This window comes from Sporothrix schenckii (genome assembly GCF_000961545.1).
Source record: "Sporothrix schenckii 1099-18 chromosome Unknown Cont44, whole genome shotgun sequence".
Taxonomy (NCBI): Eukaryota; Fungi; Ascomycota; class Sordariomycetes; order Ophiostomatales; family Ophiostomataceae; genus Sporothrix; species Sporothrix schenckii.
This window is the reverse complement of record NW_015971145.1, coordinates 2,302,004-2,317,065: the sequence shown is the minus strand read 5'-3', so window position 1 is coordinate 2,317,065 and position 15,062 is coordinate 2,302,004. Positions and strand designations below refer to the sequence as shown.

At 53.1% G+C, this 15,062-nt stretch overlaps 3 protein-coding genes across 3 annotated transcripts; 1 reads left to right on the top strand and 2 right to left on the bottom strand.

Annotated features, from left to right (window-relative positions):
* Window positions 1-3,270: 3,270 nt before the first annotated feature.
* Window positions 3,271-5,738, bottom strand: SPSK_08606 (G2/mitotic-specific cyclin; the record flags this gene model as incomplete). The annotated part of the gene is made up of 3 exons (XM_016735198.1): window positions 3,271-3,600; window positions 3,686-4,225; window positions 4,311-5,738. 3 exons carry the CDS (start codon window positions 5,736-5,738, stop codon window positions 3,271-3,273), a joined length of 2,298 nt encoding a protein of 765 aa, XP_016587492.1.
* Window positions 5,739-6,432: 694 nt separating this feature from the next.
* Window positions 6,433-6,939, top strand: SPSK_09935 (uncharacterized protein; the record flags this gene model as incomplete). Its single annotated transcript, XM_016736502.1, has 1 exon — window positions 6,433-6,939. The coding sequence occupies one exon, from the start codon at window positions 6,433-6,435 to the stop codon at window positions 6,937-6,939; it is 507 nt and encodes a 168-aa protein (XP_016587491.1).
* Window positions 6,940-11,456: 4,517 nt separating this feature from the next.
* On the bottom strand, window positions 11,457-12,056 carry SPSK_10906 (uncharacterized protein; the record flags this gene model as incomplete). Its single annotated transcript, XM_016737144.1, has 1 exon — window positions 11,457-12,056. The coding sequence occupies one exon, from the start codon at window positions 12,054-12,056 to the stop codon at window positions 11,457-11,459; it is 600 nt and encodes a 199-aa protein (XP_016587490.1).
* Window positions 12,057-15,062: the final 3,006 nt, after the last annotated feature.

Sequence of the window (15,062 nt, the reverse complement as noted above, 5' to 3'; positions counted from 1 at the left end):
CCTCCCCAGCAGACAGACAAAACACACATACATACCGAAGGCCTGAAGATGTAGGACTAATCTCTCAGTATGGTAGTCCGGTCTGCCAGCTATGATATATTTTGGTGATGTCTAGCAATGGTGGAACTGACAACGGCCCTGTCTCTGGCATCTTTAGTCACAAGGTCAAAGAGTAGCACGCTGTATCTGTCCCGGAGATTCTTCATTCGACCTTTTCGTCTCGTAACCATTTTCGTCCGGCAAAGACCATTGCATGTTCCCTTGGACAGGGGAATAAAATTGGGTGGTGGCAATCCGGGCTGTGCCGTGAGACACATACACTTCCCTCAACGAGACACGCATATAGGTCTGACCCACGCGGCGAACGCACTTGTATGGAAGGCTTCTCAACGTTTGTTTGTCTGATTGTTTAGCTTTGGAAATGACTGCTACTTGCTTCGTTCTTGGTAATACTGGCTACGAAATAGATACTTCCCCAGCGCGGTTTCTGTGTGGGGGGGTCTTGTCCCGCGTGTGGACTTGCCTGTTTAGGTATTCCTGTCCCCGACATTCCTCTCGAATCGTGAACTTGAGCCACACCACGCTTTGTGCATAGTTTGCTACAAAGCCTGATGCGTCTCTCCTGATGCTTAAAGGTTGATGGAATTCTCAACACTCAATACAAATATATCTTACCTCGCCTGTTAACCGCCCCAGAGAGGGTGCGCTAGAAAAAGGTTGGCCGGAGTGACTACAGAAACGTATACAGGCGGAGCTGGGGAAAAAGGATGACGATGGATGGAGGACAGGAGAATAACTAAACCGAATGCACAAAACAACTCTGTGAACCGGGGAGTAAAGGGTCGAGCCGGGCAAGTGGCGCCGCAAAGATAGGTAAATGTGGACGGCGCAAGACGTGGCACTTGCCGTGCTCCGTAATATTACGCTCTACGTCGCCCATTCTAGGCATATTTAGACAACAAAACGGGACAGAAACGGTGACAAACTGAGGACGGCATTGTCGGAGGAGCCAAAGTACGGAATAATAAGAGAAAAGACGGACCATTCCCTCGATTGCGTACAGCACTATGACCCAGAAAGAGATGCATACAAGCAATAGAAGAACACTGGCAGTGCGAAGGTTGAGCGCGGGCGCCGGCGGATTGCGGCGCCGCAGGACGGGCTGTGGGAATGAAATCCCACCGCGTAAGATTACGTCCTCTGTTTCCCCAAAAGTGACTTGCGACTTTGCGGCCATGGGGAACGAAATGGCGAAGGTGGCTGTCTACTGTGCCGCATGTAGATGTCCTCGGGGATGGACTCCACTCAACTTTCGGAGAACTGGGCTCTGACCAGGGAGGGAAGGCAGCTCGGGCAGGTTATGAAACCACACAGGAACGATGCTTTTGACCTCTTGCGGAAGCTGCTAACCCACCAGTGCCACCTCACCGTCTCACCGGTGTCTACGCACAGTGGGAGCACAGTATCGGCAATGGTGGTGGCTGATCCCGCAGGTGCGACACACACTGACACTGCCGTGTTTTTCCTTGCCCATCGTCGCTGGTTTCCTAGTTTGGTTCTCAATTGTGCTTTGTACCTGCCGATCGACAGATTTCTAGGCAAGGAAAGAGCCACTGACGCAACCTGGCTGACAAGACACATAATTTGGCCTGTGACAGCATTGTCAGCGACAACAGCAGTCCGGCAGCCAACTTTTCATGCTGGAGCGCCCTAGTTTCTAATTTCTCGCCCTCTTCTGCTCGTCACAACATCCCAGGTCGATTCCCTCTGCCCTAGCTTCCGGATACCAGAGTCCCACCTTTTTGGCAGAAGCCCTTCCTCTCCTCCAGGCCCCAGCTTTCTCCTCATAACAGCGTCCCGTAGCTTGTTGATAGTGCGCCGCATCGCGCCGGTTTTTTATCGAGCCTCCTCAGGCGTCTGCCACCCAGCATGCATATTCACCGCTTCGGGTATACTTTGTACTTTTGGAGTTCACTGCCCCGTTTACTAGATCGCGCTTTTGCGTCCTGGCATGTGGGGAGGCTGCGGGAGCAAAGAGAAACCTCGGAGAGGAGAGAGAACACCTCGGAAGTTGGTTTAGAGAGAGGAGCGCAAAGACCGAAAGCTTTGTTTTGCACAGTAAGGGAGTTGTCCCTTATTGTGCATCGAGAGGTTGCATTGTTAAGGACGAGTTGCATATGACGGGACACTTGCCAATTCAAACACTTTGTTCACAACGCTGTGCTAGTGAGAGAAGTTCAAGACAGCTTAAAACTCCACAATATCGACAAGATTGAGGCACAAAGAAACCCCCACGTCTACCAACCAGACCTTGCTTCGCCATCCCGCGTCTGTCCACCATCTTGCGTGCTTCTGTCTATCAGTGCCAAGTCACTGTTTTTGTGGAAAGCTGCACAGGCAACAAGGAAACACCACAATTCGACGTAGAGTTAGTCTTACGAGATGGAATTCCAACTCAAATAACAAAACACGGTGAGCGTATTGCAAATTGGGTAAAAGTAACTCGTATTAACCCCTTCTCCCAAGGCGTCGGCAATTTTCACCTCCCTGAGACTCTCACAATCATAGAGTCGGTGATTCAGAACACCATTCCACCCCCTTCCTCTGCCGTCTTCAAGGGTTTATCCGCTCCAAAGACCGGACAAAAGAGAACATGGCAGGAAACGCAGTAGCCTTCATAGAAACAAACAGTATGAAAAACAGGCACAAGGCAATGGAGAAGCAGGTATATAAATAAGATGTAAAAGAAAAATTATCGTGTCTCATACAGTCATCAAAAAGAGTGAACGAAAAGGCCCCTAACAAGACAGTTCTATGGGTTGGGTATGTTTGCGTGAGCCTGCGGGAAGACAATAACGACCGCCTCGGGGCAAGTGGAATGTAGACAGAGTGCCATAGGCCAAGTCCGAACAATACAAAAGGAAAAAAAGTAAACAGACAAGGCAGATGATGTATAAAATAACCATCATGCATACAGGCCAAAGCAACACCGTTGACACAAGAAACGCCACAGTCGCATACCTTGACCAGTAACAACATGGGGAAAGAGAGAAGGCGGTCGTGAGGAAAGAGAAAGGCATCTACAACCTGCTGTCGAAACACGCAGCAAGTCGCAAAAATATGCAAGAGTCGGTTGCTGACACGCCGCCAAAGTGTTGGAGGGTGCGAAACGTGAGAGACGCAAAGCACGGGGCAAGAATCAACGGGGCGCGACGCGCTAACCTTTGGTCGACATGGGTACTCGGTATCGTGGAATCATACAGACTCTTCTCAAGCTTTGGCGTAAATATGCATCTCCTGGTGCGCGTTTGAGCAGTCGGAAGGGGCAGCCACACTGGTGTCGACATCCAAGTCCGTCAAGGAGTCTGTGAACGAAAGGTGGTGGCGGCTATGATGATAGGCTTGCAGCGGAGGCAACTGGTAACCCCGGCGGATCTCGTTCTCCACATAGACTGCAGCTCTCTTGAACTTAACATGAGCATACTTGTCGTAAACAACAGCATGGTGTGTGCCGGGGTGGCGACAACAGTGAAGGATCGTGTTTGCCAACGGGCGGACCTGGCTCCATGTGTAACCAGAGTAATGAGTGTGGGCCGAGGACTAAACAACAAACAACCGCTGTTAGTACATTTACATCGCAATCCGGTCAGGAGGGGAATGACGCATTAGAATTCAAGGCACATACCCAGTTACCCTTGTACAGCATCATCCGGGCCAAGCAGTGAGCACCTGCTGCCAAAAAGCTTGGCGGGCAGGCAACAAAGCGCTCGTCCATGACAGTGACCTCGAGGAAGTACTTAGCAAGCGTTCGTGTGTCCAAGTCATACTCGTCCGCTTTGCTAATACGACGGAGGAAGCTCATGGGGCCCGGCCAACCCAGCTCAAAGCCTAGCATGCTAAGCATGAAGCGTTCGGCCTTAAGAATCTCCTCCTTCTTGTAGCCGCCATCGACCATGTAAATGATTTCTTCGATTGAAGGGCAGATAATCTCTTCGTATTTGGCAGCGATAAAGATTGCTGTGGCACCGACCAGCTGCAGCTTAGCCACAGATACGATTTTCGTTGACAGGAAGCGGTCGACGTAGTTGACTGTAAGGAACAGCGTTTCCGGAAGGAGGTTAAATCGCGAGTGCACCTGGATGAGCCACTCCATGAGCACCGACCGCATGGACCACTGGATCTCCGTCTGCTGATCCATGTAGTGTGCGCTCGGGAGCATCCGAAGCTATACATCATTCTTTGTAAGTCTGCTGCTCAATTTGATTATCGTACCAAGGAAGTACTCAAGACACCGATGAAACGGAACGTACCTCAAGCTCCCTCATGTAAGCGTTGATATCGTCTCCATACTCGGCGACCATGCTAATGTCCCATGCTTCATCGTCAAGCTCTTCAGGAATGCCGGCCTCCTCGACAATGGCCCGAGCCATGTCCAGCTCGTTCTGGATCTTAGCAGTCATCTTGGGCATGACAACGGTCGTCAGCGCTCCCGTGGTGGTATCACCCAGAGACCGGAAAGAATGTGCCGTCGTGTAGGCCTGGTCGTCGTAAAAATCGGCGTCATCATCCCACGGCTCCTCCACTTCAGACATGGCACTGGCCATGGTAACGGCAGGCATGCTCGACATGAACTCGGCTGGTGTGGGCTCAACCAGTCGCACGTAGCTTGCGTGGTCCTCGACGGGATGAAGGTGTTCTTCCGTTTCGAGGACAGCAGCTTCGATCTCCTCGCGAAGGCGACCAATGTCATCGTCTGAGCCATCCGAGAGAGGTGGCAGGCTGGTGGGATGAAAGTTTTCGACAGCATCGACAAAGGGAGCTTCGTTTGCATCACCACCATCGTTGCTGTGCACAATGCCAGGAGCAACACTGTGGCCACTGTCGACGACGTTGTTGCACGACTCCTCAGGCTTGCTCATTGGTTCAGCAATCGACTGGGCGATTTGCTGTTCGATGGATTCGCTTTCAATGATAGGGCTGTGGGCAGCACTCTTGTCGGCATCTGCAAACACAACAACGTCCATGAAGTTGCTCCTATCAATAGGAAGACGGCTCAGTGTTCTTCGGAGGGGCTTTTTCTGCTGCTGAAGCCCGTCTGCATTCTTGAGACATGGCTGGCTCTTGCTATGGCGAGGGCTCCTCTTAGGCTTGTCCCACTTAGCAATGGCAGAGTCCGCAGCGTCATCGGCATTTATGGCGACCTCAGGTCGGGCCACGGCTGGTGCGCCATCAACGTGGACATCCCGGCTGGTAACAAACGTTGCCTTGCGGATAGCACCGATTTGCGTCCTGCCCGTGGGCTGGACTGTACCTGTTGCATACATTTGCACCGGGGCCGGAACCTGCCGCAGAGGATTCTGAGTATTTGCTTGAGTGATTGGAACCGACGAGATTGGAGCGATGCTGTTGCGTGGCCGCTGGGCCGGAGCCAGAAAGCCATTGGTGGACGCCGGCTGGCCAACAGTGTCTTTGGCATGTGCCGGTGGCGGGGGCGCTGGCATAGGTGCCGTCGAGACGAGACCAGCTTTGTGTCCGTCTGCGACTGTGGCGGCTTTGAAGCCATAGACAGCGGTGTTGCTGTCGACATGTCTCACCACGTTGCTGACGTCGCCAAAGGCAGTCCGCTTGGTTGCGGGCTTAACCGGCATGACGCCGATGTCCTTGAGGGCATCCTTAGAAATAGGGACGCCAGTCGACTTTGTCCGCTGATGGTTGTTCGCGAAGGCCACGGGGGCCATGTTCTCATTAGTTATGGTTGAATTTGCCCGGAAGGTGCGCTGGGCCGGCTAACGCGAGAGAGAAGACATGTTAGCTGGATACACGCAAAGAGAGGCTACAACCTAACAAGGCAGCGCAGAAATAAATGAGAATATAAACGCCCGCAAAAGTTGAAAAGTAAAACAAGAAGCCTTTGCATGACAGTCCACATATGTAAAAGGGGCATTTCTCGGTGGCACAGGTGCGGCTGTCGTCCGCCACAAAGACGAGTACAAGTTCCATTTCGCTCGAGAAACGCACAGTAAGATCTGAACAAAGGAAAGAAAAGGACTCTTGGATGCAAAGAAAGAACAGATGCATCCGATCCAAAGTACAGCAGAGAATTTGTTGAACATACCTTGGCGTCCATGGTGGATGGTTGTTTCGTGAATGGAGAAAAGAATGAAGAAAAATAGCTGGCAAGACAATGCTCCTCTTGGGTGGGATTAAGTGATAACCGCCGAGAAAGAGATACGTGGCAGCCAACGCGCAGAAGGCGATGGTATTCGAATATGCTTGTCGATGTTTGTCGATGCTTGATGCTGAGGATAGTCTCGTGTAATGGTGCTGTAAAAAGACGCGGTCCGGATGCAACAGAATCGAAGCAGCGTGTGCCCGGCTGGGTCGCGTCTAGCTAAAAGGGAGGAGCAACGCCTGACACCGGGGAGGTTGACGATGTCGACGCTGGACGAAACGACGCGTCTCTCGATAATTGCTGTACCAGTTCTTCCTCAATTTGTCGTTTTGCATGTATCTTCGTATCTTCGTTCGTGTGACAATGAGAGAACCGTCGAGCAGAAAACCCGCGTTGCTCACAGCGATACCGACACGCCTCGAAGAACGAGCGAGAGTCACGGAGCTGCGAAACGGAACGACATGGGAGAAGCGAAGAAAGACGCAAGCGTAAGGCGGCGAGATGCTGCGTGTTGTCGTGAGGAAAAGCAACAACACAAAAAGCAGAAAAAGAAGCAGAAAGCAGAAAAAAAAATACCGAAAACGAAAGACGAAGACGAGAACAATAAAACAGAAAGATTTGAGAAGGGAGGTACGGGAGGCGTCTGGCAGGACAACAACAAAAACAAAGCGATGCCAGCAGGAAGAGAAAGAGACAAGGGTGGGGCAGAGGACGGGAGGATGTCAGCTTGCACTGTAAACAAGAAGGATGGACCCAAAACAAAGTAGGAAAATGGGAATAGATCAATAAAAGAGCAAATGGGAGGAGCAGAGACGACGACTGCTGTCAAAGAAGGAGAGTGCGCGAGACACAACAGAAAGAAGCAAGATACTGAGGTAGACAGGGAGAGCTGCAAAGGGGAAAAGGAGAGGCTCGAAATTGCAGCTATTGTTGTTGTGGTCTAGCGTGCAGGCAGGTCAGAGCAGGAACGAGGCAGAGGTCCAGCACGAATGGGGCGTGTCAGAAAGCTTTGGGCAGGCGATGAAATGAGGAAAGAGCCACAGGAAGGCTAGAATCAAAACAAAGAAGGTGCGATGGAACTTGCTGGGGTACGCAGCAAAAAGGGCCAATTTTACGTGCGAATGGAACCGACGCTTTCTTTGCTGTTTTTGGTGGGTGCCGTTCCTGCCTGCCCAAGAAAGAGTGACGGAAAGGTCGCGCCTGCCCTGTCTGGCTGCCAAACACTTCCCAAAGCAGACAGAGCAAGAAATGCGTCACCGCCAGATCATCAAAGTGCGAGGCTCTGCATCTTTGCTCACATTTCCCTCGCCTTTTGTTCACTTTGGCGCACCTTCCACGCTTCGTTCTCGTGTGTTTACATTTGTTATTTGTGACCACTGGCTGTGTATGGCCTTTGTTTACTCCGCATGCTATGGTGCATAAACTTATGGACACCGCCTGCATAAATACGTCGTAGTGCCTGCCTTTGTTGCCGTGGTGCCGGGCTGCATACGGACAGCTTCGCGTGTCAGTGGTGGGCAGTTGGGCGAGAATGAGAGGCCTTGCGACGACCAGCCATTTTTTGCATGGACTCCCGGGGCCCCGAATGGACTCCCTGCGCGCCGTGCGAGTGTGGTCATCATTTGCATCCACGACACACCCTTCCGATTAAGCGAGAAAGCCAAGCACCCCCAAGTTCCAGATCAAGAAAGATTGACAGACGGCTGGCTCTTCAAGAGACGAATGCGAAGCATCCTGATTTTTCGTCTTTATTTCGGTTGTCCTTTTTTGCGTTATTTATTATGCAGCATGCCAATGAAGAATGCGTTGCGACAACAGTCGAGAGACACCTCATAGTTTCAAGCATTGGACTTTTTTGTTTTTGTCGCATTTCCAGATAGTTGGTATTACCCCTGCCAATGATTCTCGCTGGGGGCAGGAAGGCAGGTCCCACTGAGTGTTTGTTTACGACGTACGAAGTATGTGTTTATTGACCACGGTGCTCTACGCATCGCGATTGGTCCAGGCCGCAGCTGGGGCTAGTGTTGTGGCTGTTTCGTCTGCTAGCGTGGCTTCGTAAATTTTATGGTCTGGGCTGGCTGGCGGCCAGCTGGCAAGCGCCCTGGTCAACTGTCTGTCCAGCATGTGCGGAAAGGGAATAATCCGTGCCGGTGACGTTATGTCCCTTGTCCTTCCGTTCCCGATCTTTCGTCAACGTGCGCAGTGCCTAAACGGACTAGGGATGCCCCACATAGATCGAACGTGGCACTGCTTCTTTCCTCTTTGAGGCTCTACAACAGACCCCGCACGGGCCAGGTCGCGTCTCCCGGCAGCTTTAGAATTTTGGAAAAGAGCAAAATCTGCACTTCAAAAACAGAATTACAAAATACGAAATTGAAACACAAAAGCAGCGAATTGTAGAGTTTCAGCCGTACCAATAATTCCGTAAAAATTGTATTCGTTGTGTTGGAAACTACGCGTCGGGCCGGAACGGCGCCAAGACCGTCGGGTTGCAGCGGCAAAGCGCCACACTGACACGAAGTCACGTGTGAACTTTAGCACCAAGATCTCGGCTCTTTTTTAAGTATCTTGCGCAGTTTCAATTAAACTCCCTGTTCGGGAAGTCTTTGGCTGCACCGCGCTGCAGCCCCCTGTGTCTGTCTTAGGGGCGGCATTTTGGTTGGCTTTGGGCGGCCAGTCCCCTCAGTCCATCAACAATCGATCCATCCTGCAATTTACCTCTGCTTCAATCCCCGAGCGGCTACGCGAATGCGATTGTATCGGAGCTACTGTCTCCATTTCCGCTTGTCATTTGTCGTAATTATCTGCCCCCCTTTGCCCTTTCCAGATCGAGAAAACATCATTTCCTGCGGTCGATATTTCATTTCGCATTTGCGCGCATCGCCCTTTGGAAGCGCCCTGCACGACAATTCTATCAAGAGTTCTTTTGGGCGGCATTCCCGGTTGTCTGGTGTCTTCCGTTCTTCTCATTCCTCTTGCGAACCCATCTCCACCGCCTTTATCTCACCGTCGCGCGTAGTCTGCGCCCTGACAGGGATTTTCGGGCTTCGGTTTTTTTCTTGGTAATCGCCTCTACCTTCCCCGCCTTTTCCTGCCTTTGTCCGCTGCCGCCGCGCAGAAGCAGCGCGCGCGCAAACTGCGCAAACTGCGCCACACCTTCATGCGAGCCAAAAAGAAAACGGAAAGAGGTGAAGAGCGAAATAGATGTCACGACCCCATCTCCGGTGAACTGGCAAAGAATACCGCGTGGCAGCGTCGCAAACTGCAAGGCACACCAGACCCCGGCATGGCCAGACCCGTTCCTGCCCTATTGAAGCTGACCGGCTCTTTCCCCGTCAGATGTTGCGACTTGCGACTTTCGTCTCACCGTTTCACCGTTCTTTCCTTACGATTGGCCCTCTAGCTATTTGCGACAGCACCTTCTCTTGAATACTGCGGCCAGCTGTAGGCGGCCCGGCGCAAATCGCCAATGCACAAAATAACTGCCACAGTTTTCGGCCTCTGCCACACTCCCAGCACAGTGCCTGAGGGTCTGGATTTGCGACGTTTTACGGTCCAAGAGGGAAAACAAGAAAAACTTGTTTGCACAGAGATCCACCGCCTTCTCCTCTTTCGAGGTTGCGCATGACTATGAGTGTACTTTGTGACATTGCTCCCTTGTCTCTCGTTTCTCTTTAGGTAGAGCGTCTGGTCTGCTTTTCGCATCCGCAAACATCAAGCGCGACGCGCTGGCCTCAACTACGAGATTTCCGACCGCAGGATCTCATACTCATTTCACAAACGTCAGCCGGAAGCCAATAGGTTTCCTCGTTCCCAAGCTTTCCTTCTAGGCGCAAGCAACGTCTCGCTGTCGCATGCGGCTGGAAATACGCGGCAAGGATTGCCGACAGGGAGAAGGCGATGGGGGACAGGGGAAGCGCTGACTGTTTGCCGCCAGCCTTCTTTGCGCAGTTAGATACTGTCGTTGTTTCGTCTCACATTCGTACATAGAAAGAAATGCACCGAGGTAAGCTCGCCGTAGTCTGCCAGGAGAGTACAAATACAACAAAGATGGGCTTGTAATGCACTGCCTCTGTCGCCCCAGCACTCGACACTCCCAGTCAGGGGGCCATTGCGCCCCTTGCAAAGCAGCGGAGAAGAGAGGCCGGATCAACTACCGCGACGAGCTCGGCGTTGCGTCGCTCTGAGCGTGGAACCAATTCAGACTGGAAGGACAAGACAAAGCGGTACGTGTGCCATGCGCCGTCAGTCAATAGACGGGGAACCAGTGGCGAACTGTTCTGTTCAGAAACGAGCACGATTCGACGTGCCGTTAATTTTTATTGTTCGTCGTCATCCCCCAACCCCATGGCCAGTCCTGACAGCCCGTTCTTGTCTCTGCCTCGGTCCCTTCTCGTGATCGGCCCCTCGTCTCGTGTTGAACACATCAATTACCCGGAATTTCCAAGAAACACAGAGGGAGAGCCAAAGCGTAACACACCCTCTTGCGGTGCAGCAACGTCCGTCGCAGCGGTAGATAGAGGCGGGATAGAAAGTCGTTGGAAAAAAAAGAGCAGTATGCAGTTCGTGCAGAGTGCGCGCCGTGAACTGGGCTACGCCGGTTGCCAACGCAGCGAGCTCTGCGGGCGCGACAAACATGCCCTCTCGGCAGCGACAGGCAGGGACGCTGGCGAAAAGGAACATCTGTTGGCCTGGTCAGCATGGACAAGGAAAGGCATTGCGACTGCGACCCCCATCTTGTCCATCCAGCTGCGTTGTTGCGAGAGAGCGGTGACGAGCAGCGACGGCGGTGACGACCCTTGCAGAAGGGAACAGCACCCAAAAATACAATGCTTTCTGCGCCCGCGCCCAACCCATCAGGGTGCGCCAGGGACGTATCTGCGCTTGACTACAACATGCCAATGCACATAATAAGCAAAGGATGCGTTTATAATGTGCCCCCAGAGAACGTGTGAGTGGGTTTCTGGATGCGCGGTCGTCCGCAAAAGTCGGCCACCGTTCTTTGCGGCCTTGTCCGTGCTTGCAACAAACAATCTCTGTGGTCTTGCGATGCACCCTTTTCCCGCCCCTAGCGCAGTGGCGGCGGGCCAGCCTAGCCTGTGACAGTGCAAAAACCTGCGACGTGCAGAGTCGTGGCTCTTGGCTTTGGAGCAGTTCAACGGACGGCGGCGCTCTGGCGCGTGTACTCGAGGTTTATGTTCATCTTTTATGCTTTTCGTTTGGTCATCTTCGGTTTCTGTGGAGTTCGCAGACGTTGTATATGTACACTCGTGTCTCCTTCGGGTCACTTGCCTTCTGTCCGGTTGTCTGCATTCCACGTCGATGCGTCGGGGGAGATTGCGCTCAAGTATGGTTTAGCCTGGCTGACCTGGTGGCCTGGCAGGGCGCCTGGCCTCATGTCTCTTGGAACAATTTGTGCCTGGGAAGCATTGGCTGATCGCATCCCGATGCGCCGTGGGACGGCCATCCAGTTTGTTGTTGCTTCCGTCTCACGAACATTGTCTGGTCCCTGACTGTTTCTGGTCCAGCTGGTCTGGCCGCACCTCCACACTCTTGCTTTGCTCCCTGCCTCTCGCCAGGCCAGATCTCGTCCGTCTCTGTTCTTCAACTGCCACGATGGGCTCCGACTGGTCTGGCGGCAGTCTTTGATTCGACGGCCGCATCGCACCTGAAACGGGCCACATGCGCTGGCAAGTGGCCGCTGACGGGCCCCCCAGCGCGCGTGTCTGCTCCCTGGATTGTGCATTCGTGAAGACAAAGCTCGAGCTCCAACATGGGGCCGTTTGTCTATTGTTTGCTCCTTAGCTCTTTCCCCCTCGAAAAGATTCCAAGACGAACACCTGCCATGTGAATTCTCGTCGTACAGCCAGGCGCTCTTTCCCATTATGAAAGCATTGTCGCTTCGTATCCTGGCAAGTTTTACTGCAGTGGTCTAAGTGGGTCCGCCCACAGGAGTCAATGGTCTCTCGCCTTGCCCCAATGGACTGACCATGGACAGCGCAATGGCCGGAAGAGCACTCATGCTTTGCGTAGCGTGCAGAGACATACCCCCGTAAAGCTCTGAATCGCGAGGCCGTTGATCGCACTCGCTCTTAAAAGTGGTCGTGCATTTTGCTGCTCTTTCCGACCCTTTGCGTTCTCGCGCAATGAAACACCTCTTCCTTGGCTAATCTGCGCCTGCCATTCACGGTGTGGTGCGCAATGCTTCTGCCGCTGGAGGGGGGGAAGGAGCGGCATGCGCGCGACCAAAAGAGTGTATACGGTGCCGATTCGACCGGCAGGAACTGTGCGACCGGGAACGGGCGAGGAAGGAGAGAAAACCGTGACTGCCCCAAGAGAAGTGTTGATGAGTGTTGCGAAGTCGCATTCCTGTACGATTTAGTCACTCCAGCTTCGAACCCCTACTTGCCTTGCTGCCTCTTTGCGTGTCTGTCCTCAAAACAACAATATCGTCATTTGTGCAAAAGCTGGCGGCCTAGTCGCATTTGTTCTCGTGCTGACGACGACGAAGACCCCTTGGCCAGGTTGGAGAGCGACAAATTGGCAAGGAAGGCCACAACCAATGCCGGCGCAAATCGTACAGTAAGAAGGTAGACAGTCGAGCCATTCCGCATCCCGTCCATAAGCAGCAATCCTGGCCTTCGTAGCGTACAGTATGACTTGTCCATTCAAGAATGTCTTCATTGTCAATTCCGATACTAAAATACCAACAAGGTTGCACCAACCCCAACAACGAAGCTGGGCTGCACGACGAAAAGCCGACAGTGCCATCATCGAAACATGAAGAACCCTGGTCGCCCGTTTGGGTTTAACCCGCTTCTGTCGCTCATTTTCGCTCACGGTCAGGACACCGTGAGGTGTGCAGCCTTTGACGACTCAACCTGGCGCATCATCTGCCTTACGCCATTGGCTACGCCTTGTTCTCCCCCTCTCTCGCGCCAACCCTCCCGCACGCTTCGAGTGGTCCCTCCTCGCTGTTACGAAGCATTGGACATTCTGTGCACGGTCTGGTACGGTCATACTTTCCACTGCGTTTGTCTTTGTCTTGTTGTCTCCCATGCCCGTTCCGACCATGCACACACACCCGCTCAAGTCGCACGACGGTCACTAGCGACGATCCTTTCTGCAAAGACTGTGGACAGTAGCAATTCAGACAGCCACGGCGGCGGCCTTGGCGACGAAACCACACCATCCAATGCTTTCCATATGCTGTAAAAGTAAGACCACAAAAGACCGCCAGGGCAGGGCCGGCTGTGCTGGCAAGTTGAAGCCTATTGCCATGGTGTTTTTCACCAAGCCTTGTCGCTTTTGCGCATCGTCGCCGCAGAGCGCTGTGGACCTCATGTTCTCTGCGACCAACATCGCCCCCAGAATGCGCTCGCGCAGCTCTAGCGTCTGCGAAAAGCAGCGACCAGCGACGATCCATGGCCTGGGTAAGACAATGGGGGTGTGGCACCACTATTGGGAGGCCACTGCGAGGCGGTCTAGGGTGCAGTCGTTTTGGCTGTACCTTTGCCATATTGCATTCTTGCTCGTCGGGCGTGATATGTACGTCGTAGACCACCCTCGTGAGCGCATTGGCAAGATAATGTAGCTGGTTCATACAGGCTGCGTATGCCAAGCCACCACCTCGATCGCAACGTGATGTACCGCACACATGGCAAAGTACATCTCCCATGCTCGTTTTGCGACAACCATACGTCGACACCATCGCCTTCCCAGGACGTTAGTCTCGTAATCATGCGTTTGTCAAACATCTAGCTGCCTTGTTTTCAGTGCTCTGCGCTTGTTTTCTCCTCCATACGAAGTAGTTCTCGATAGGCACGGCTGGCCGGCGGCTCACGGAACGCTTCAGCACTAATCCACAATGCACGGAGCTGGTGTATGCACTCCGATACGCTACTGCGTCAGATTGCCCACTGCCTCCAGCAGGTGCCAGTCGCCAGCCGCCACTGGGCGTCTCCTGTCCCAACTGATCCTAGGGGCTCGTGTGGGAAGCGGATGATCGTCAACAAATTTCTGTACATCGCATGTCGTCCCGAACAGACAACATGAACACAATGGGCACTGTAGACACAGGTGCATCGCGAAGGGGCCTTCTCGTCCTATTGAGCGCACCTGCTTGCTGAATGGGGTCGGCCAAGATGGGAAGGACTGTACTTGGTTCCTACCATTTATGGCTTCCGTTCTTGCCTATCCACGAGCTAGTCTCGTGCTGGTGCTGAGTGATGCTGGCGGTACTTTCCCAACTGGGCGGCTACAGCGGCCACCCACGCTAGTCTCCTGTCAGGGAATGGCTGCCCTGAAACCGCCTGTCACCAGTCACTGTAGCTCGCTTCCCTGGGGACCATATGCCCCTGGAGCCTAGCGCTCTGTCCCCTGAAGTGCCAACATTACCAATGTATTCGCCCGCACCAACCGGCAGAAACAGCAGGAAAAAAAGCCTGTCCACCCTAAACCCGCCTAAGCCAGCCCAGGCCCTTTTCCTTCCCCTTGCCGTTCTCGCCCTCTCTCTCTCCTCTTCTTCCCTCTGCCTCACTCTCTCTCCAAACCTCTCCTCCAGCCGACCGACTGCCTTCACCACTCACCACAACAACAGGTAAGCCCGTTTCTCGTCAATTCTGCATCTCGACCCATCTGTCTTTGCATCTGAGGCATCCTGTTTACTTTTTCTTGTCGCAGTGTCGAGTGCTGACTCGTTTTCGACCGACCCTTTGCAGGCCCTGCTTCGTGCCCATTTTTTTCGCTTCGCAGCAGAAAAAAAATCCAGCCAAAATCCCATCGACCTCATGCACGGCGCTGTCCACGCCGCCCACGCCATCGTCTTTTGCATCTGGTATGTTTTTCCGATCATTTCTAAGCATGCGATCACTTCCGACTGGGTTTTTTT